At 45.9% G+C, this 23,323-nt stretch overlaps 1 protein-coding gene and 1 non-coding gene across 2 annotated transcripts in view; one reads left to right on the top strand and one right to left on the bottom strand.

Annotated features, from left to right (window-relative positions):
* HK2 (hexokinase 2) overlaps positions 1-23,323 on the top strand; it is a 69,055-nt gene that overhangs the window by 3,837 nt on the left and 41,895 nt on the right. Inside the window, exon 2 of the mRNA XM_052647663.1 lies at positions 20,112-20,274. Coding sequence (XP_052503623.1) covers positions 20,112-20,274 — 163 coding nt within the window. The remainder of the gene's footprint in view (positions 1-20,111; positions 20,275-23,323) is intronic.
* Positions 1,823-1,894, bottom strand: TRNAW-CCA (transfer RNA tryptophan (anticodon CCA)). Its single transcript has one exon. It is a non-coding gene; the product is annotated as a tRNA-Trp (tRNA).

Here is a 23,323-nt window from a genome sequence, read left to right as displayed (position 1 = left end):
TCCGTCTAGTCAAAGCTATGGTTTTTCCAGTAGTCGTGTATGGATGTGAGAGTTGGACTATAAAGAAAGCTGAGTGCTGAAGAATTGATGCTTTTGAACTGTGGTATTGGACAAGACTCTTGAGAGTCTCTTGGACTGCAAGGAGTTCTAACCAGTCAATCCTAAAGGAAATCAGTCCTGAATATTCATTGGAAGAACTGATGCTGAAGCTAAAACTGCAATACTTTGGCCACCTGATGCAAAGAACTGACTCACTGGAAAAGACCCTGATGCTGGGAAAGATTGAAGGCAGGAAGAGAAGGGGACTACAGAGGATGAGATAGTTGGATGGCATCACCGACTCAATGGATATGAGTTTGAGCAAGCTCTGGGAGTTGGTGATGGACAGGGAAGCCTAGCATGCTATAGTTCCTGGGGTCGCAAAGAATTGAACACGACTGAGCAACCTAACTGAACTGAACTTAGGTGAGCAAAGCTGTTTGATTCCAGCTACATTTGGGAAATAGGAACAGAATCAGAAAGAATATTTTGTAAACATCTTTTAAACCATGTCTCTTACGTCTCCAGCAATGGCAGGAAGGTTCTTTATTGCTAGTGCCACCTGGGAACATAGAGCAGTGACTCTTAAACTCTTAAAAGTTGATCCTTGAAGGAAGAATTAGGAGAGAAGGTTGAAGCTTGAATTTTAGAGTTTTTTGAAAAGGCCTTCATTTGAACTCTTCTGAAATCTCTATCATTTTATATATTCTGGGTTATAGTCTGAGGCAGGGAAAGTTTAGGTTCATCTGCCCAAAATTAGCTCCGTCGGAATCACTTGTCTCCTGATAGACAAGTCCAGTGTTTTGTGCTGTTAGGAGTGAAGTGAAGTGAAGTTGCTCAGTCGTGTCCGACTCTTTGCGACCCCGTGGACTGTAGCCTACCAGGCTCCTCCATCCATGGGATTCTCCAGGCAAGAGTACTGGAGTGGGTTGCCATTTCCTTCTCCAGGGGATCTTCCCTACCCAGGGATTGAACCCGAGTCTCCCACATCATGGGCAGACACTTTAACCTCTGAGCCACCAGGGAGAGTAAGGGTTATTTGCTCACTTTTGCTGATCTGACAGTTTGAAACTCAAGAGCAAACACATATAGCATCTACTGTGTACTAGGCAGTTTTAAGCTCTTTACACTTGTTATTAGCATTTACTCTTTACAGCTGCTCATTAACATTCACAGCAACACCATGAAGTAGATACTATTATCAGCATCGCTGTTTTACTGGTAAGCAATTGAGGCACATGTGGCTTGTTCAAGGTCACTAACTTTTTTGTGAGAGCAGGGAATTGAAGCCAAGCCAGTTGGGTTCCAGAGGCCCTTGCTCATGACCACACTCCCTGCCTCTGGGACCATTAGAAGACTCCATCCTGGTCTATGTCTGTGTTCACTTTTGGACACTGGCAGCACCTTCATCCAGCATGTCCAGGAATGCAGCTAACTCTCTTCTTGGTCAGATTAATGGCACCAGTACTCTGACTTTTCTGGTTGGGATCCCTGGACTCATTTAATTGAATTTCCTTTCTGATTGCTATACCTTTGTCAGCTGGTTCCTGGGTTGCTTCAGAGGCCTCGTGGGGTTTGTTTCTAGTCTCTTTCTAAAGTTGGACTAGATCATTTCAGAAGCCTTTTAAGCCCTTGTACTATCACTTTATATGTAAGGTAAGGTAAGGTAAGGTGAAGTCGCTCAGTCATGTCTGACTCTTTGCGACCCCATGGACTTCTCCGTCCATGGGATTCTCCAGGCAAGAGTACTGGAGTGGGTTGCCATTTCCTTCTCCAGGGGATCTTCCCAACCCAGGGATTGAACCCGGGTCTCCTGCATTGGAGGCAGACGCTTTAACCTCTGAGCCACCAGGGAAGCCCTCACTTTATATGTGGAATCTAAAATATGACAGAAATGGACTTGTGAAACAAACAGACTCACAGACAGAAAACAGACTTACAGTTACCAAAGGGGAGAAGGAGTGGGGAAGGGTAAACTAGGAGTTTGGGGTTAGCAGATACAAGCTATATATGAAATAGATAAACAAGGGCCCATTGTATAGCGCAGGAACTATATTCAATATTCTGTAATAGGGCTTCTCTCGTGGCTTAGTGGTAAACAATCCACCTGCCAATGGAGAGGACATGGGTTTGATCCCCAGTCCCCGAAGACCCCACATGTGGCAGAGCAACTAGGCTCATTCACCACGACTATTGAGCCTGTGCTCTAGAGCCCGGGAGCCGCAACTGCTGAGCCCGTGTACTGCAGCTACTGAAGCCTGCACACCACAGGAGCAGCCACAGCGATGAGAAGGCCACGTGCTGCTCCGGGAAACTGGAGAAAAACCTGTGCAGTATCAGACAGCCAGCATGACGAAAAATAAATAAATGAATACGTTTTTAAAAATGCTTTAAACAATATCCTATAATAAACCATAAAGGAAGAGAATGTGAGAAAGCATATATATTTATCTGAATTACTTTGCTGTATACCAGAAACTAACGCAACATTGTAAATCAATTATACTTAAAAAAAAGACTGCACTGATTGCCCTCTGACCCCAGCTCCCATATCAGCCTCATCTTCTCTATCTTCCATTCCCCAGAGACTTGCATCACCATTCCCCTTACGTGTCACGCCTGTTCACACTAGGTGCTTTTGTGTGGTGTTTGTGTCATCCCATTGTACCTTGGAGTTGGTAGTTTCCGAGAATGGAGAATCCTAGCTGTTCACCGTTATAGCCTGTTTGTAGCCACTAGTGAGGTGCTCAGTGAATGCAAGAATGAAGGAGCAGACCTTTCTGGAAAAAGAACCTGAGTAACTGCTGCAGGAAGAGGAGGGTGAGAGGCAGCTGGGGGAAGTGCTGGCACTGGACTGAAGGGGGAGTGGAAGGGCAGACCATTGGATCGTGAGCTATTCGCTCATCAAGGCCTGAGGCATGGTGTGAGGCTCATCCTGAGAAAGGGTGGCCCAGAGTTGGAAGGAGAGAGACAAGTGTTTCCTGTCTTCTAGCAGTCAAAGGTTTGTGTCCTGTCTGGAGACTTACAGGATTCTTTTAATTAATTGAGCTATAATTAATATATAAGGGTTTTTTGGTCTCCTAAGGATGAGAATCAGGATTTACCATGGGAGTGAAATGAAGAATGCATTTAGTCACTAACCAGTTATTTCAATACGCATAGACTGGTGACACGCAGTCTTGGAATACAGATAGTTAATTTAGGCTCTTCACTAGATTAATGAAGGGTAGCTTTCAATTTTGAACTTAATGAGAGGGGGAAATATCTTGGAAGCAGAAAGGTTTAACGGAACCCCCAAGAGATGAGAGTTTAATGTTTTTTGAGAATCTGCTGTGTGTACAAGGCCCTGTAGATAGTATGTCAAAAATTGAGACTAAGACACCTTTCAGCTCTCTGGTGAGATAAGGCTCCAGGAATAGATATTTCACATCTGCTGAAGGGCTGTGGGAGTTATTCCCATGGGATGGGGAGTTGACTGGTAGTTTTGAGCACCTACTCTGTGTCATTAATCTTCAGAAAGGGGATGAAAGTGTGGGAGTAAAAGGATTGATTAAACTTTAATGGCTCAGCAGTAAAGAATCTGCTTGCAAAGCAGGAGACACAGGAGATGTGAGTTCGACCCCTGGGTCGGGAAGGTCCCCTGGAGAAGGGAATGGTCCCTGGAATCTTGGACAGGACTGAAACAACTTAGCCCAGGCACACACGAGATTATTTTTGGCTGAGTTAACTGACATTGACAGGTAGGTACAATTTGGCCCATTTGGTCAACTCTAACTTAGTACTTAGTATCTTAATACTAAGCCCCTTTCCTGCTCAGAAGACAGGTGATGCTAACAGGAATGTTTTGTAACTTTTTTAATATGCTTTTTAAATTTATTTAATTTTTTTTTGGAAAAATTTTTTACAATGTTACTTTGTAGCTTTTTACTCATCATCCATTTGTTTTGTATTGTCAAATTTATATTTCAGAGAGTGGCCAAGAAGCACTTTTTTCTTTACTCCTGAATGAGTTAATATTCTCTCTGAGCCTCCTCAGACAAAGCCAATATATATTTTTATGTATCACTTTTCAAAGTTGAACTTTTCTATCACCTTGAAGAGTTTGAAGGCAGGCAGGGGCCATTTTCCAGGGGGCCTCAAAACAGCACAAGCCCTAACAGGTTTCTCAAAAACTCGCAGCCTTAGTAAGGAGATCTGGTCCATTAAAAGAGCTCAGGAACCCCAGAAAACCGGCTTCCTTTGTTCAGATACTTCCGGTTTAAAAGATGACTCCTGATAACTGGTTCCTCTTTATCACTGTTAAGTTTTGAAGTCAGCAAGTTTGGTTTGTTTTCCAACACTGCATGTTATCTTCGACTTTCCAAAGCAGTTGGGTTGGAGACCTGGCGAAGCAAATCAGAGTCCATTGGCTGTGAGTTAATATCTCACGCCATAGATCACAGGTGGCTATTTCTGCTTACTTTTAAAGCAATTCTCTCAGCCTCAGCGCTGTTGACATTTTGGGCTGGATAATCTTGTGAGGGGCTACCTAGTCTATCATAAAGAGCAAGAGTTTTTCTCCTAGTCCAATTTACAGGGGCAAAGACTGTGTTTTTTGTTTATTTGTTTTTAAACTACTCCTTTAGAGCAATGGTTTTCAACTATTAGTGATTTTGTCCCCCAGGTGTACTTTGGTGGTGTCTGGAGACATTTTTGGTTGTTATAAGCAGGTGGATGAAGATGTGTTATTGCATCTAGTAAGCAGAGGCAAAGGATGGTACTAAACATCCTACAATGCCCAGGACAGGTTCCCCTCCCCCGCAAAAAAAAAACAAAAAACTTTTTTGACCTCAAGTATCTATGGATTGAGAAGCTACATCAGTAGAAGCTGCATCAAATAGAGTAGTCTATCCCTCATTTTAGTATTATAGTGCATCGCCAAATGGTCATACTACTTAGTAGCAGCTGTGATGAGGACCATAGTTCTTCGCTCTCAGTGTCCCATGTCGTGGGATAGTCATGGGGGGACGTGGCCTTTTACAAAAGGTGAATTTACAGTGAGGTCTGCAGACCACAGTAATTGTCCATGGCCCCTGGCTGAAGTGTGGGTTACCTGAGTTACTGTTTCTCTGTCTTCAACCAGAAAACTGTGGGCAATGTAAGCACTCCAGAAAGCCGTGGGAGAGAAGTTTGCTCAGCTGACCCCCAGAGAATCTCACCCTGACTTTTGTTGGGGTTTCCCTGTAGGCCAGGCATTGCCAGGCTTCTGAGCAAGACAGGCCTGTGAGGTGGTGGAACTGCTATTGCTGGGGACAGAGGAAAGGGGCTGTTGGTGCCCACTGAGGGACAGTCCAGCAGTCTCTGGGAGGGTCTCCGTGGTGAAGTAGAGCCAGGCTTCCTGGGGTTGAATCCTGGCTCCTCACAAACCAGCTGTGTGAACTTGGGCCAGTTATTTAACCTCTCTAGACCTCAGTTTCTTCTACTTGTGAAATGGAGAGTGGATAACACCTTAATAGGTTCTTTGTAAGGATTTAAGAGAGTGAATATATGTGAAGTTCTTAGAGTTGTACCATTAAGTCAACACGTAATGTGTCAGATATTGATGGTGGTGGTTTAGTGACTGAGTTGTGTCCTACTTATTGCTACCCCATGGACTGTAGCCCCCGCCAGGTTCCTCTGTGGGATTTCCTAGACAGCTGTCAAATATGAGTACATAAGACATTCTCAGATACCCAACTGTGCTGCCCAACTGGGTGGGAGCAAAGGAGGCCCTGTTTCTAAGAGCTTTCAGAGCAGGTGGTTTCTGGCCCATTTATGTTCTCTGTCTGATGTCAGAGTAGAGCAGAGGACAGGGAGGATAGGCTGGAAAGTTCCTAAAGGTGAGGAATAAGGAAGCGTCCTCACTGTTCCCTCCAACTCCTAAAACCTTCTCTTTCCCCGGGCAGAGGAGACTCACTTTTGAACTCTTCTTCTAACTTGCTTTCCTCCTGATCCTCTGGGGAGGAAGTAGCAACCCCATTGGGTGGGTGGGTCTTTGGGATGCCTGGGCTGTTTTGGTGCGCCTTAGTTGAAGCGTTCTCCTTGGGAAGTCATGAGAGACACAGTTGCACTGAATAGTCATAGCATTAGTTCAAACCTCTTTTCCTTGTAGAAGCCTGGTCCCCTTTCTATTGGTACCTCCCCTGGAGGGCAGAATTGCAGAGGTTCCAAGGGCAGTTGCTGAGGCCACGCATGCTGAAGTTGGCTTGTGAGATGCTTGCTCACACTTCCTCAATCTGCCGCAGACTCTGGCTTCCCACTGGGGGAACCACTTGAGGTGCCTTGTGCTACTGAGTCATAGAGCTGGGTCACAGTAGGTTTCAGCCGCACTGACCCTGGAGTTTCAGTGAAGTGAATGGTCATTCTCCCCCCCTTTTTTTTTTTGGCACACTGAGTATAGAGTCCCTGGACATCTTGGTTCTCAGCAAAGAGATCTTTGCCCTTCATATATAGATTTGGGGCTGTCTAGTTTGGCCTCTTCTGACATTAGGGTGCCTGGGGTTCTTGACAAAGCCAGAGAGGACCCTCTGTGTGGGACCCACACTCTACTTGTCTCATTCCTGTACAGCCTCTTGTCATGGCTAGAAAATCTCCTTTCCCCCGGAAGTGCCATGCTTTTTGCACTGTTGTCTGTGGATCTCTAAGCACTTCCTTAATAGTCCTTCCCTGGAGCGGCGCTGGTGTCGTTGTTCAGTCGCCCAGTCATGTGTGACTCTTTGGGACCCCATGGACTGTAGCACGCCAGGCCCCCCTTTCCTCACCATCTCCCTAAGTGTGCCCAAGTTCTTGTCCATTGCATCAGTGATGCCATCCAGCCATCTCATCCTCTGATGCCCTCTTCTGCTGTCAATCTTTCCCAGCATCAGGGACTTTTCCGATGAGTTGGCTATTTGCATCAGATGACCAAAATACTGGAGCTTCAGCTTTAGCATCGGTCCTTCCAATGAGTATTCAGGGTTGATTTCCTTTTAAAATAAAAGATTGTTTGACTGGTTTGATCTTCTTGCTGTCCTAGGGACTCACAAGTGTCTTCTCCAGCACCACAGTTCGAAGGCATCAATTCTTTGGCACTCTGCCTTGTTTATGGTCCAGCTCTCACAACCGTACCTGACCACTGGGAAGACTATAGCCTTGACTATATGGACCTTTGTTGGCAGAGTAATCTTGGAGTTAATGAAGAGAGTGAGTCAGGTCTGAGGACCTGGCTCTGGGAAACCTTGGTAGCTACCCACCCAGCCTACTTCTCTCTCCTCAGCTTAGCAGCCCTGTCCTGGAGGCTTGGATACGGTCTATGTTCTTGGAAGGCTTTATTCCCAACTTCTTCCTTCTGGCATCTCCATATTGTCTGATAAAGGAATGAAGTCAGATAAGCTATTGAACAGCTTTAATTTGGGCTAAATAAGGGAAGTTGAAGCTGTCACTTTTCCTTTTTCCCCTTTGAAGGACTTTTTCCTCCCAAATTTTCCTGTTTCAACCGCTTCTAATGAAGTCTTCCAGCCATTTCCTATCAGTTCGCTTTTCCCCTTAATTCCCAAAGGCCTTAAAATAGCAAACGTGCACCACTTACTAAGTTCTGGACTCTGTCTAGGAACCTGACCACAACTCAGGCCACCTCAGGCAGCCTCCAGGATAGCCATTATTGCTGCCTATTAGTCAGAGGAAGACATCAAGACACAGAAAGGGCAGTGCCTTGCTCAAGGGCAAGCCAGCATTCAAACCCAGGCGGTCTGATTCAGGAGCCCTGGCCTCTGGCCCCAGCATGGGGCTGCCTGGGACAACTAGGGACGGCCAATTGTCTTTCAGTTTCATGGGGTTATGAAGCTGGTGTCCATTGAAAGAGACCTTTGAGCTCATTTGTCCAAACCCTTCATTTTACAGGTGAGGAAAGCAGGTGTCTTGTACTAAGGGACCAGCCAGGAACCCAGTTCCACGCCCTGCCCCATCCTGTTTCCTTTCAGCAGTAAGCGTGAGCTCTTCCCATCATTCAGATGTAGGCTCCCCAAGAACCACAAGCAGAATTTGCTCTGTGGCCTATTCCTATGATAACCCCGTATTTTTTTTGTCCAGACTGTATCACTTGAGAGTAAAAGGGGACATTGTTAACAGTTATGCTGCTACCACACCGGGCGGATTATCCTGGGCAAACTGGGATATGTGGTTGCCCTGCTTATGGTGGGTGTGACAAGGGTGGGTGGGAAGGTCTGGGGCTGGACATGGTACAAAGGGACAGACCCAGAGGGGTTTGATCCAGCAACTGACAGTGGGCAGCACACAGGAATGGGGAGTTTAGATCCCCCTGTGGGAATTTGGGCTCAGGTGCAGAGTCTGGTCCCTGGGATAGGGCTGTCCAGAGGAGGCAGAGTAAGGGATCTGGGGGACAGGCCAGGGCAGCCAGGTAGACGGAGAGGAAGCTCTGCAGCCAGGATCACATGCAGCGTGGGCCCAGGCCTGAAGAACAAGGCCAGGCTCTGAGCACCAGGGCAGTCTGCGGTGGCCAGCGCTTGTTACTCTCTGACTCTGCTCCTTGGTGTTCCCTTTGCCCCTCTGTGTCCCCAGAACAGTTGTGTCTGGAGCGCCTGCTGTATCTCAATACTGAAATAAGGCTGGTATCACAGACACGAAGCTGAGAACCTGCAGTCAGTGCCTGCAGTCCTCTGGGACCAGTGACAGCAAGAGACGCTTTTTAGTCAAAAGCTGGTATAACCAGCTGGGAACTTGGGGAAGATATCTGTGGAGGGGCCATTTGTATTGGGCCCCTGAAGAACAACTGGGAGTTTGTTAGGCCAGAGTAGGAGAACATTCTAGGTACAGGGTCAACACACATCTCTAACCTTTTCAAGAAAAAAAAAAAAAAACAACTCAGAATTGTATTGATGTGTGCGATTTAAGTGATTGTGAATCTATATCTTATTGTAGTGAAAGAAACTGCTTACCATCTGTCCTTACTGCCTCAGTTTGTAATTAGTTGTTGACATATTTGCCTCCTACTGATAGTCTGAGCACTTGCAGGCAGAAGGATCTCCTTTATCCCAGTATCCTAAGTGCCTGGCACACTCAATTTAGCAGTCAGTATGTGTGGGAAAAAGAACTGTTGCAGGGTCATGCACACCTGGGACATGTTATTCCTTTGAACTGATGTCCTATAGTCTGAGGATAGGACAGGGATCCAAAGGCCTGTCTCCTGGCCCCCTGACAGGTGCTGTTGCCTGCAGTCTGTCTGGCTGTAACTTGATGCAGCTGAGAGCAAGAACTGGAAGAACAGGAAACCCTGTGGCTCACGCGCAGCAGGATCCTGGAGGAGTGGCCTTTGAGCCTGGCTCCACACTCACCCTGCCCTCCAGGCTGTGAGTGTGTCAGCTGCCATCTCCCTGAGGTGGCATGATGACCCTAGTGGGGGTCTGCTTTGTCCCATCTAAAAAGTGTCAAGGCAGATCTGTAGTTTTTGGTTAGCTGCATTTCAGAGGACAGGAGCCTTAAAGAATGCAGAATCTACTGTGTCTTTTCCTCCCCAACTCATCCTTTTTTTTGTTGTTATCTTATCGGGAACATCTGGCCTTGGCTTGGCAACTTTACAGGATAAACCTGCTGCTGTTTGTACAGACTTGGTCCTCCCAGGAGGAGTCTGTGAAGACATTAGTATTAATGAGGTCACAGATAGCAGTTACCTAGCTTTCCCTGGATGAGAGCACACCTGTGCCCCAGGTCAGGGCATTCATCTGGCCTGGATGTTACGGGATCTGTTAGGAACTTGGCCTATGGTTTGGGGAAGCTTCTTCAGACCTTGGTTTCCTTGTCAATGATTTGCAGTAAAACACTGGCAAAGGAATAATGTGAAAACATGAAATTCTTTCAAAACTAAGTTGTAAGCACATATTAGCACATAGAGTCACCGGAAGGCTTTGTGTGGCTGCATTTAGGTTATGACTTTCCCCTCCGATTTGACCTCTTTGGCCCTACCATGTGCCAAAGACTAGGACCTAGTCAGAACCTTGTCATTTTTCCTTCCTTTATTTTTAAAGTGAAGTATAAGAGAACTGAGAACACTAAGTAACCACCTCCTAGATCCAGTAACAAATAATTACCAGCACTAGCAAGTAAGCGTGTGTGTGTGTGTGTGTGTGTGTGTGTGTGTGTGTGTGTGTGCTGAGTCACTTCAGTCATGTTGGGCTCTTTGCGACGCTATGGACTGTACCAGGCTCATCTGTCCATGGGCTTCTCCAGGCAGGAATACTGGAGTGGGTTGCCATTTCCTTCTCCAAGCGATATTCCCGACCCAGGAAATGAACCCGCATCTCGTGTGTCTCCTGCATTGGCAGGCAGGTTCTTCACCACTAGCACCACCTAGGAATCCCTAATAACAACTACGTATACTCCATGCTCAGAGGTTAAAGCATCTGCCTGCAATGCAGGAGACCTGGGTTCGATCCCTGGGTTGGGAAGATCCCCTGGAGAAGGAAATGGCAACCCACTCCAGTATTCTTGCCTGGAGAATCCCATGGACAGCGGAGCCTGGTGGGCTACAGTCCACGGGGTCGCAAAGAGTCGGACACAACTGAGCAACCTCACTTTCACTTTCATGCTCCATGCTAAGTTGCTTTAGCTGTGTCCGACTCTGTGGAATGGTATGGACTGTAGCCCACCAGGGTCCTCTGTCCATGGGATTCTCCAGGCAAGAATACTAGAGTGGGTTGCCATGCCCTCCTCCAGGGGATCTTCCCAACCTAGGGATTGGACCCAGGGTTTGAACCGGAGTTTCTTACATCTCCTGCATTGGCAGACAGGCTCTTTACCACTAGCGGCAGCTGGGAAGTCCCAACAGCAAGTATATCCCCCACTAAATGTAATCACTGTCCTGAGTTCTACTGGCGTAGATCTGTTTCTGTACTTATTATAAATGGACTCATATGATCTGTTCCCTCCTGTATCTGGCTTCTTTTACTCAACTTTGTATTGTGAGATTCATCGCCATAGGCATGTAGTGACAGGTGGCACATTCTCATTGCTGCAGAGTACCCTGCCCCTGCCCCTCCAGCCCTGTTTTCACTTTAGTTGAGTTAAAGTAGATGAAATTAGCCAAAGTCCTTCACTTCAATGGGGTGTGGTCCTTCCTAACTTTCTTCCTAGGAGACTAGGTTGTAGAGCCCTGGAGTCTGTCCTTAAATATTATTTAATATATATACACCTGATTGTATCTTCGGGACAAGTACAAAAGTGCCAGGAAAGTTGAAATTCAGTCAGTTGGTTTGCTTGGGGGCTAGAAGAATCTAAAACATAGGAATTAGCTAGTGTTCATCCAGCAGCTCTTGGAGAGAAGATTCTAGGTACTAAATCAGAAATACCCAAAGGCTAGAGAAAGCAGTTTGGCAGTACAGCAGTACCTCAGGGGGTCCCTGTGTCCCCAGGCCAACTATGCTTATGGAGTTGCTTTCTTATCCAATTTGGTCACTTGAGTTTGCCCTTCTACCAGGACGGTGTATCCTGTAGGAATGACTGATGAGCATTTGCTTGTTCATGTATTGTTTATTTTCTGCCTGCTTACTAAAAGGATTAGATGATACGGTTTAACTTTCATTGAAAGGACTTCTAGAATAAGAGTCAGGGAACAGGCAGGAATGATTAAAACTTAGTTCATTAAAGTTGAGTACAGAGCCCTGAGCTTCCTAATAGCCAAAGCAAACCACCCCCCCAAAAAAACAAAAACAAAAACAAAAACAAACCACAACAACAACCAAAACCGACTCTTCTTGAGTCAGTTGTTTTAATTTCATTGGCCTGTATCAGGAAGTACAGTGACTCTGGGCAGCAAGACTTCCTGACACTAAATTCCCTGTAAGTTGCCTGTAGGGAATTGACTGGCCAGTGAACAACACAGCAATTTCATGCAATGGGATGATCTTTATGATTCTCCATTCCTGTGACTCCTTGATTAAAGGTAACTAGGATTAAGTCCGGAAAAGGCAATGGCACCCCACTCTAGAACTCTTGCCTGGCAAATCCCATGGACAGAGGAGCCTGGTAGGCTGCAGTCCATGGGGTTGCTAGGAGTCGGACACAACTGAGCAACTTCACTTTCACTTTTCACTTTTATGCACTGGAGAAGGAAATGGCAACCCATTCCAGTGTTCTGGCCTGGAGAATCCCAGGGACGGGGGAGCCTGGTGGGCTGCCGTCTATGGGGTCGCACAGAGTCGGAAACGACTGAAGCGACTTAGCAGCAACAGCAGCAGCAGCAGCAGCCCAGAAGCAATCTCCTCTGAATGCTAGTCTCACAGGCCACTTACTCATACCTGTGACACTTCGCATGGGTCATTTTACATTAACACCCATCTTCCATTCATTTCAGAAACACTGAGTCTACAATGAAGTCCTAGAGAATAGGAAGCTTGATTTCTTTAAAAAAATTTAAAAAACATTTGTGTGTGTGTGCGCGTCAGTTGAACCTTGAACAGCATGGGTTTGAAGTGTACGGGTCCACTTATGTGTGGATTTTTTCAATAATAATGTGCTATAGTACTATATCACTGCATTATTCACGGTTGAATCTGTGGATGTGAACTATATATAAGGAGTGCCTCCAGTGGAGGATCAGCACCCCAATCTGCGTGTAGTTCAAAGACCCACTGTATATATATTTAGAGTGTATAATTCAGCAGCATTAAGGACATCACATTATTGTACAACTATCACCACTATCTCTGCAATTGATTTCTTTTAAAATTATATTCTTGTATACTATAGTGCTTTGCATGTAATTGATTTTCAACAAAGGCTTAAAATGGGAGAAGCTTGGGTCAGGGATTCAGCAATTGAGTGATAGAAAAGAATCTTACAGATTTAGATGTTGAAATTTAAGGTTTCTTCTATATTTGAGACCTCTTAAGGTATTCAAGGTAGGATTTATGGCACTTTATGTAACAAACCGTCAACGTTGGACTATTGTTCTTTTCTGGATGTACGTAGTTTGATGAGGACCATTTCCTCTCTGAGACCTGTTAGGTTGGTCTCAGGGAAGGTCACTGAGTTGAAATTGGCCTGCAAGATGACAGTGGAACGGTTCCTGAGGACGCTTGGGGTAGGATTGTCATTTACTATTTCTGACACTATAGTAAGGGATCTGAGTGATCCAGATTCTAGTTTCAGCTCTGTGACCTTGGTCAAGGCTGTTCCCCTGACCTCAGTTTCTGTGAGTTTCCTTTCTGGCTCTCAGTTCCAGGACTTTCCTTTCTGGGCTTCCTCATACCTAACTGGGGCTGTGTCTGCCACACCTGAGCCATTTCACACTTTGAAGTGGAGCCTCTGCAACAGTGATCTTCTGCTCCCTCTATTCCTTGCATTGTGGCTATGACACAGCTTCTCCTTTTAGTGCTAGTCTGGAGGAAACTGTGGGCACTTAAGGAGATGAGCTTTCCATTTGGCTGTGTTGTTCAGTTGCTCAGTCGTGTCCGACTCTTTGCGACCCCATGGACTGCAGCATACCAGGTTTCCCTGTCCTTCACGATCTCCTGGAACTTACTCAGACTCATGTCCATTGAGTCAGTGATGCCATTCAACTATCTCATCCTCTGTTGTCTCCTTCTCCTCTCGCCTTCATTCTTTTTCAGCGTCAGGGTCTTTTCTAATGAGTCAGTCTTTTGCATCAGGTGGCCAAAGTATTGGAGCTTCAGCTTCAGCATCAATCCTTCCAATGAATATTCAAGACTGATTTCCTTTAGGATTGTCTGGTTTGATCTTCTTTCAGTCCAAGAGACTCTCAAGAGTCTTCTCCAACACCACAGTTCAAAAGCATCAATTCTTTGAGACTTAGCTTTCTTTATGTGTCCAACTCTCACATCCATACAATGACTACTGGAAAAACCATTGCTTTGACTAGATGGACCTTTGTTGGCAAAGTAATGTCTCTGCTTTTTAATATGTTGTCTAGGTTTGTCATAGCTTTTCTCCCAAGAAGTAAGCGTCTTTTAATTTCATGGCCGTGGTCACCATCTGCAGTGATTTTGGAGCCCAAGAAAATAGTCCGTCACTGTTTCCATTGTTTCCCCATCTATTTGCCATGAAGTGATGGGACCAGATGCCATTATTTTAGTTTTTTGAATGTTGAGTTTAAAGCCAACTTTTTCACTCTCTCTTTTACTTATCTTTAGCTAAGCCTGAAGTTACTATTCTCCACCTAGATGGGGGCCTTAGTTCTTGCAGAAAAACTCAGGAGAACTCAAGAGATAATTGTGATGTGTATCCCTTGAGGAGGAACCAGGACCCTGCTTTATTGCTGCACTGTTATTTCTAGGCTGCTCCTCCTTCATTTCCAAATTCCCTCCCTTCCCTAGTTAGTAACTATTTGAATCTGTTCTTTAGAACTCTGGGGAAGTCTAGGAGGTCGATGCCTTTTTTCCTGCAAACATGAACAGGGGACTTGGAAAGGCTTTTGTACCTGGGAAGGCTCCACAGGGTCCTGCTTGTTTTCAGTTTCTCTTTAGAACTTCTCTTGCCTGAACCCACAGTTCCAGACAGGAGGCAGTCATAGACTAGTGTGTTATGCGAAGAAAGAAATTGACCACAATTGCCCAGTGAGGAATTTCTAAACTTGAGATTGCTAAATAGATGTGTCTAAAGCTACTATCTGTGTTTAATACACACCCTTGCCTCTGGTTAAGCAAGTGACCTTCTCATACCGCAACAAAGCTTTGCTTCTGGCCTGCCTCTTTATCCCCAGCCTGGAATGCCCCATCCTTTCCATCTTTTTTCCTAATAGAGATTTAAAGAGAAGTGATCCAGGGTGTTCGGCCACACACACACCACAGAAAGAGAAGGAAGAATTTGGGGACACAGCTCCTGTTTTGCTAATCCCAGTGTGACTAAGTAGGGTTAAGAAATGTCTTTGATCCTCTGAAGGTTGCACTTGGCACAGGGGAGTCTGAGAGAAAAAGAGGAAAGGGGGGTAGACAAAAAGGTTAGATATTAATAGATAGCTTTACATTTGCCACACCGTTTATGCTTGTGACTCTGCTGTGAGTGCTAGTCCTCCCATTTCATAAGGAGGAAACTGGGACTCAGGTGCCTGTACAAACGCTAGAGCCAGGATTTGAACACTAATTTTTCTGATGCCACAGCCTACAGTTCCCCACCACCAGCTACTAAATAAGGGATAACCTGAATGATTCTACTGTGATAGCTTCCAATAACTGAAACTTTTCCCCAACAAGTTCAAATTTGTCTTTGCAACTCTCAACACCCAGGATTGATGAAGAATTATTTCACAGTTTAGCCTAATGTCCTAACTACTGACTTTCAAAGATCCCAGGCAGCAAGTGGTAACAAATGACCTTGAACAGTGTTGACTAAAACACAGTCCATTATTATCACATTATTGGTAAGGTAGATACCAGTCCAAGGAGAGGGGAGCACCCAGACAGTCAAAAAGGTGTCAGTTTGATTAGTCTGGAATGGGTCTTTGAGATTCTTAGCCAAGTTCGGAAACTCTTATCCCAAGTGACAGAACATAGACAGAAGTTATCAGAAAGTAGATTTATCGCAGAGAAGAAACTTTCTAACAACTAGAACTGACCAACAGTAGAAGCTAACCAGTTTTGAGAAGTGAGGAGCCTGTCATGCTTGGAAGCATTCAGATTCAATAGCCTGATGCCTATTGGGGTGAGAGGGACAAAGGAGATAAACTCAAATGCTGTCTACGTTCAACGGGATTTTGAATTGTCATTACCCCAAGGTTCTTTCTAAGAGTTAGTATTTTTTAGCCATAGTGTTACTGTGCTGTGTACATTTGGGAACTCCTAAATGACATTCTCCTATGACGTTGGGCCTTGCTTGTGTTCCCTCCTTCGGGTTGCACTGTGAGTGACAGTTGGCGGGATTCTGGATTTACTGCCTTCCCAATCCAGGAGAAAGGTCTTCGTATGGAGGCTGCTTCTTGCTTCCGACTCCTGCTTCCCTTGGCTACCCTCAACTCAATGCAGCAGTGCTGACCAAGGCTGGTGGGCCTCAGTGGTGTGTTTAGGAAGTTATAACATCAGGTGATTAATCATTCCTTCCTTAGTGGCCCTAAGAAACTCAGGGTGGATACATCTTCATGTCCATCATTATGGCCCAAAGAGAGGAAGTATGGGCCAAGGTGCTGTAGTTGCATTTTTCATAGCTGTCCCGTATGCTTTTTCTTGGTCTCATCTGATGGAAATATAAATCAAAGTACTTTGATGATAAAGCAAGTACTGAGGTCATCCAAGAAGCTGCAGAGCAGAGAGTCCCCACCCAGATGAGGAGGGTCCACAGGAAAAGTGAGGGTGAGGCCGAAGGGCCTCGCTTCGGAGCCAGACACCTGTGCTTCTCACCAAGTGAGCTATAAAACAGGGATATAGAAGTTTTACAAAAGAACAATGAACTTCATGTCAGTAAACTTGTAGGATGGGTTTTGGGAGGTAAGAAATACTTGGTAAATGTTTAGCTACTGTAATGGTGATCATCATGACCATTTTCATCTGTTACTGAACACTGAAGAATGATTATAATCTCTTGGGTAAAGGGCAACATGATTTGAGTAAAGGCTGACCCTTTAACTTGTTAGGTCCTTTTGAGAGTTAAGGATGAGGAGTGTTGACTAGATTTCCAACAAGCCTTGTAGCAGCTTAAACATCAAAGTTAAATTAAGCATGACCACAGTAGAATTATGCCATCCTAACTTGGTCTTTTGTGTACATGAGCTCACACTCCAAGAAGTGATAGGGCAGCTCCTTAACAGGGCAGCACCACAGGCTCAGCTTTCCCACAAAGGAACATCTGGAGCCATCTATGGAAGCAGGAGTGGGTGGCAGCGAGGCTTCTGGGCCTCGCTTCTTTTTGGGAAAGTAGTAATCCCAGGGACTGGGGAGCTTGGTGGGCTGCCGTCTATGGGGTCGCACAGAGTCGGACACGACTGAAGCGACTTAGCAGCAGCAGCAGCAGCAGCAGTAATGCAGGAGCTCCAACTTAGTCACGTCAAAATTATGATAATGTCCAGAGATATGTCTGCAGCCCTCTGACCCACCAGGGCAGCCCGGTGCATGTCTGTGTGGTGGGATGACTGGTTCAGAAGATGGCCTTTAGTGGATGTGGCCAGCCTGCACGCATTGTAGTGCCATTTGAGCCATATTGACTTTGCTGTTCAGCAGAGAGGGGCATTCATCTAGTAGAGTGGACAAAAGCACAGTGGCTGCCCCGTCCAGTCCTGGCTTAATCTTTTGCATCTGTGTGATTTGGGGCATGTTGCCTTCCCCTTTCAGTTGAATGGAGAAAATAACACCTCAAAGGGCTGTAATGAGGATTCAATGAGTTAATGGGTATAAGACCTTGAGAACAGGTTTAGCTGAAGGGTTTGCTGTTATTACTGTTGCCTATGAGGCTGTACTTGGATGTAGCTTGGCTTTAGCCTTTGCTTGGTCTGGTGGCTGGGACCTGTACATTAGCACTGAGATGCATTAAGCCCTAATGTGTTCCTTGGCCAAGCCAGGCGTCACTGAGTCTGAAGCAGGAGGCCTCTGTGGTGATTATAGTTGCTCTGGGCCCAGAGTCTCCTGCGTTTTGTCTCCCACTGTAGAGAGAGAGAGGACTTGTCTGAGACTGTACGGTTTTTCCTCCTGGGAGCCTCACGTGTCGCTGTAGGGGAGGCCAACCTCCTCAGGAACACCCTGGCTCCCCAGTATTGTAGGAAGCCCAGATCAGTGACCCTGCTCAGGGAAGGGGGCTAGTGCCCCACAGACCTGGGAGGCTAAGGCAAACAGAGGGTTTGCCTTGAACCTGAGGTGCCATGAACCTGAAAGTAGGAAATAGAGTGGATGATTGAAGTCTTTCTGATTTAGACCAAAGGAGTTAGATGTCTACGGTAGCTCTCTAATAAATGCTGGCAGCAAGGGAACTTGGGGATATCCTCATTTCTGCATATTTCAAACTCTCTATGACAAGCCTAGTCCCTCTGCTGGCTGGGGAGGGAGTGGAGAAGTGGCTGAGGGGCTTTCACTACTCTAGCCCTGCTTCGTCCTTTTCCATCCCACGTGAGGATTGTGTCTGTCAATTTTGTTCTATTTTAACCATGCAGTTACGAAGAGGGGTGGGCTGATTAACCACAGTCTCTTCTTTGTCTTGCTTACAGCTTCTTTCAGCATTTTATCCAGTCTCTGATCTTTCAGCTTGTGGGATTTTAGAAGAATGATGAAAGATTAGTAGTGGTCAGGATGTTTGAAATGATCTGAGAAGGGCCAATCTCATAATTCCTCAGGAGAGAGGGATGGACCCCAAACCCCACAGGGAGTTAAGATGTGGCCTGCAAGAGACAACTTGTGAGTAACAGGACTGTTTCTCTCGCTCTCTGTCTAATTCTTCCCACCCCCCAACCCCAAAGAGCAATGGGTCTGTTCTTTCCTTAAAGTATTAAACAACTTTTGCTGTTCCTCTGGGAATCTCAAGCTTCAAAATTTGTTTAAAACCTTTGGTTTTAACTTAGAACCAAAAAAGTTTGGTTCTAAGAAGATCTGAAAAAAAAAGTGCTGGAAAATAGAACAGTCTGTTAATACTAAAGAGCACATTTGTCAGGGAAAGCTAATTATAAATGTTTATGCGTCTTGGTTAGAGTTGGGCAAAGGACAGGTGGGCGTTTACTTCTGTTTCCCACAGAAGTAACAGTGGTGGTGGTCATCAGCCAAACCAAGCCAGTCAGGATTCCCTTGGGAATCCTGAAGTCTGGGAGCTGGAAAGAACAGGGTCTCTTCACCCCCCAGTTTGCTGATGAGGCTGGGAGTACCAGGCCCACCACCCTCATACCTTGAGGGCATAGCTGTAGCCTGGTCTAAGGGTCCTGATTCTACCCCCATCTCCATGGCCAGCAACCCCACCTGGCCTGGACGTTCCTGCTGAGAACAGGGATATTGTGGAAACTTCAGTGCCTCCTTGTATGGATTTCTATCAGATCTTTTTCTGATAGAAGAAAACTGGGAATATCCACAGCCAGAGCAGACGAGAGCCTCCAAGAAGCAGGCTGTCTGAGGGGGACTCCTGTTGTTTCTCCTTCTCCCAGTGTTAAATCTGGGAAAAGTTCACAGAAATTTATGTTGAAAACAAGATAAATGAAATGACTAGGGAGAGCCGCCTCTGCCTCTGAGGATGGGGGAGGACCTTTGCTTTACCATGTGTATCAAGCCTCTGTCAATGTGTCACGCACTGTGCTGGGCTTCAGGGGTGCAAGCGTGAACAAATAGTCATGGTTCTTGCCCTTGGTGCTTATGATTTGGACACTAATGTATGTTTCCAAATTGAGGTTGGTGATGTGAAGGGAAAAGTCTGAGTTCATAGAAAAAGCAGGGAGGGCTGATTGTTTTATTAGGAAGATCCGAGAAGGCCTCTGTGCAGAGAGAGCCGAAGGATTGGTAAGGGATCTGTAGGTGAAGAGCAGAGTGAGGTGCTGAGTGGCCTGTGTGAACAGTCTTGCAGGCAGGGAAGGGCACGGTTGGTGTGTTGGGGGACTGAGCCAAGGCTGGTCTGCACAAGGAGTGCAGAGGCACTGGTAAGATGAGCAGTGGGCGAGGCCAGGCTGTATGGTAGGGCCTTGGGAGGGTTTCAGATTTGGTGCCAATGGGAGGTCGCAGAAAGGGTTTAAGCATGGGAATAGTGTAGACTGTGTCTGGGGATGGAAAATGGCTGGCAGAAGGAAAAGTAGAATCAGGGATGCTTATTAGTCTAGGGAGGAGGTGATGGCTGCTTGGCCTGTGGTGAGGGGCAATAGGGTTGGCACAACTGGCCTTGAGTGCAGAGGACAAGAGATGGGCCTCCCCTCTAGTTGGCCTTTCTCCTGGTCTTCACCATTCTCCAGAAATAAAATTAAACCATTTTTCTAATTTTAATTTTTAGTTATTTATTTATTTTTTTAAACAAAGTCCTGTCACAGATTCTGGTTCAACGGTCTTTAATAATCTTCTGTACCTAATAGATTTTACCCTTTTGAGAAGCTGAATGATGTTCCATGACATAAATGAATACCATAATTAATTTAGTTTATGTATCACTTTCCTCTTTTTCAGGTTGACCAGTATCTCTACCACATGCGTCTTTCTGACGAAACTCTTCTGGAGATTGCTAAGCGGTTTCGTAAGGAGATGGAGAAAGGGCTTGGAGCCACCACTCACCCCACAGCTTCAGTAAAAATGCTGCCTACTTTTGTGAGGTCTACTCCAGACGGGACAGGTACTGTACCCACGGGGAGGGGCCTGGGAGCTCCTTTGCCTGGGGGGGACTTGGATGACTTTGCTCAGGGACCCAAAGAACTATATACATCAGTGATGGTACTTTGGATTTAAGCCTCAGAAGCCAACGCTGGTGAATTTAAGCATGTAGGGATTTGAATGGAAGTCTGTGGCGTGGGATAGAGGGGAAGACTGGGAAAGGAGGCAGCCTGGTAGTCAAGTGAGAAGTAAATCTTTGTCATTCCTGCTGGGGTACTGCTATTGGCCATTTGATTCCATCCATGGCTCAGTAATGGCACCCCACTCCAGTACTCTTGCCTGGAAAATCCCATGGACAGAAGAGCCTGGTAGGTTATGGTCCCTGGGGTCACAAAGAGTCGGACACGACTGAGTGACTTCACTTTCACTTTATACCTTCACAGAGACTGCATACAGTGAGGGTCATAAACAGCAAATATGCCTAAAATGCTTACGGCCATACTCCATGGCAGTCACTCTTGAGCCCACCTAACTGGTACATTCCACAGGCTTGCTGGAGAATCATTGTGGTACAGATTGTTCTAGATTGTTTCTCGAACTCCATGAATAAAGACTGCTAGAAATCCAAATAAACCTGGGATAATGTAAAAGAGACATGGTACATATTAAGGTATGAAAGTCTCTGAAATTATGTAATTAGAACTTGTCAAGCTTTGTTTTATCCCCTTATTTGGATACAGTCTGTATTTCATGATGCACCTCCCCAAACGTGATTTAACTAAACTGGAGACGAGGGTCATGGGGAGACTGAAGTTGGAAGGTGGGTTCAGGCTAGATTCGGAAACCTTGCATGCACACCTGAGACACGGAGTCTGTCTTCAGTGATACACATTGGGGAGTAGCTGAAAGTTTTTGAGAGGTGTGAGCAGAGCTGTCTTGGGAACGCACATTGTCAGCAGTTTATGTAGAGTGTGTGTGCGTGTGGGGTGATGGGTGGTTAGTAGAGCACGGGGCATGGCCCTGGTGGAATGTAGTGGGCAGAGACCAGAGAGAATGCAAAGATCATGCCAGGGTGTGGAGCACAGCTGTCCCAGGGTGGCAGCATCCTCAGAGAAGGGAATGGAACTAAGTTGGGCCAGTACTTTCTGCAGACAAACTTGGCACACAGTTTGTTTCAGTTAATTTTCATGACAACCCTCCATTTTAAAGTGTCTCTGGGGCCATGAGGAGTGAAGGATGCGTGATGGCTACCTGCATATAGAGGGTGAGAGAAAGAGCCTGCCAGGGTAGTGGAGGAACTAGGAAGTACAGAGTCTCCACGTGAGGGGAGATGAGGCCAGGAAGGCGATGGTTGGTGAAGACCCGTATTTGCAGAGAAGGTCCAGAGGTGGGGAAAGGCCCAGGACAGGCCTTGGCCGTGCTTTCAGTGTTTCCATCATGTCTGTGTCCCTGAGGCTCACCTTTCTGCAGTCCCTGAAAGAGATACATGTTTGCTAAAGCCCTGGGGCCCGGCGCTGAGGGTGTGGCCTTGTCCAGGAGTGTTGTGAGTGAGTGTGTCTCAGCCTTTCGGAGAGCTCCTTGAGTTGAGGAGCCTCCTCCAGTTCTCCTGTGTCTCTGTGTGCCCTCTGGAACGGTGCATTTCCTCTGCCTGCCACTTCCTCTGACTGGCAGCCACACCCGCTTATACTGTTTTTATTTGACCTTCTGATAAATTTACTAGCTCTTTTAGTCCAGGGACCTTGTCTTTGTTTCAGGCACTAGCAGCACTAAGCAAGTATCATAAATACTGGGATTTTTCTGAGCACTTAATGTAGTAATTTATTTACTTTTCACAAAACCCTATAAGATATGTACAAATTTTACCTACTTTTTTTTTTTTTTTTTTAAGATGAGTTGGGAGCCTGAATGGTCAGATAATTTGTCTGTGGTCACACAGCTAATGAGAAGCTGAGTCAGGATTCAAACTCATAAATGCCAAAGGCGAGGCATCGGGGCTGCTGCGCTTGTTCCATTATGTGCGTACGTGCACACGTGAGCCTGTCCACTCAGCAACACAGCACGCCACACATGCTCAGTTAAAGTTTTTTAAAATGGAGTTAGGGGTGGATGTGTGGCCTGGATTATAGGCAGGTGAATAAGCTTATTTTGGAGAACTAGGTATGCAGCCAGCTTTTTCTGTTCTTGTTGCTTTCCTGAGACTGGAGCATGGAGATCTCCCCTTGCCTCTTAGAGTTTGAACCCATCGCTATACTCTGTGGTCACAGATTCTGCCGTGCTAATGGAGACAGCGCCTAACATGTAAAAGGAATGCTGTGTACTATGTTAGTTGCTCAGTCACGTCCAGCTCTTTGTGACCCAGTGGACTGTAACTCGCCAGGCTCCTCTGTCCATGGAATTCTCCAGGCAAGAATACTGGAGTGGGTTGCCATTCCCTACTCCAGGGAATCTTCCCAACCCAGGGTTTGAACCTGCGTCTCCTGCATTGTAGGCAGGTTCTTTACAGTTTGAGCCACAAGGGAAGCCCCAACTGTGTATTGGAATCTTTTATTCACTTAAGTAGAGCAGGTGACCCCTAGAGTACTGGAGACCAGACTGTAGAAAATGGAGTCCCCAGCCCCATCATTTCTCATTTCCTGAGGTGTCCGTGGGCCAGCTTCTCACCCCAGCATTTTTTCCCTTGTAAAAATAAGAGGTAGATCCGATAGTTCCGGTCTGTTCTACACATCCTGGAACTACTGTGTCACTGTGTGAAGTTCCTTGAATTACTGTAATGAAGGAAAGACCCATAATGTCCATCAGTTGGACACTGGTCAATTAATGCAGAAAACAGTCCTCTGTAACCCAGCATAAACCGTGAGACAGTTTTATCTAAATTCATGTTAAGATCATATATATATGTGTGTGTGTGTGTGTGTACAGGTGTGTAAAGTCTTAAGGACATGTATTAAGTTATTGGTAGGGTTTGCCTGGACTGTGAGGCTGGCAGTGACTACATATACGTGTATATGACAACTCAGTAATTCTACTTCCAACTATACCTTAAACAAATTTCCATATGAACTCGAGGAAAC

This window comes from Budorcas taxicolor, chromosome 11, assembly GCF_023091745.1.
Source record: "Budorcas taxicolor isolate Tak-1 chromosome 11, Takin1.1, whole genome shotgun sequence".
Lineage (NCBI taxonomy): Eukaryota > Metazoa > Chordata > Mammalia > Artiodactyla > Bovidae > Budorcas > Budorcas taxicolor.
This window is presented reverse-complemented; position numbering and strand designations above follow the sequence as displayed.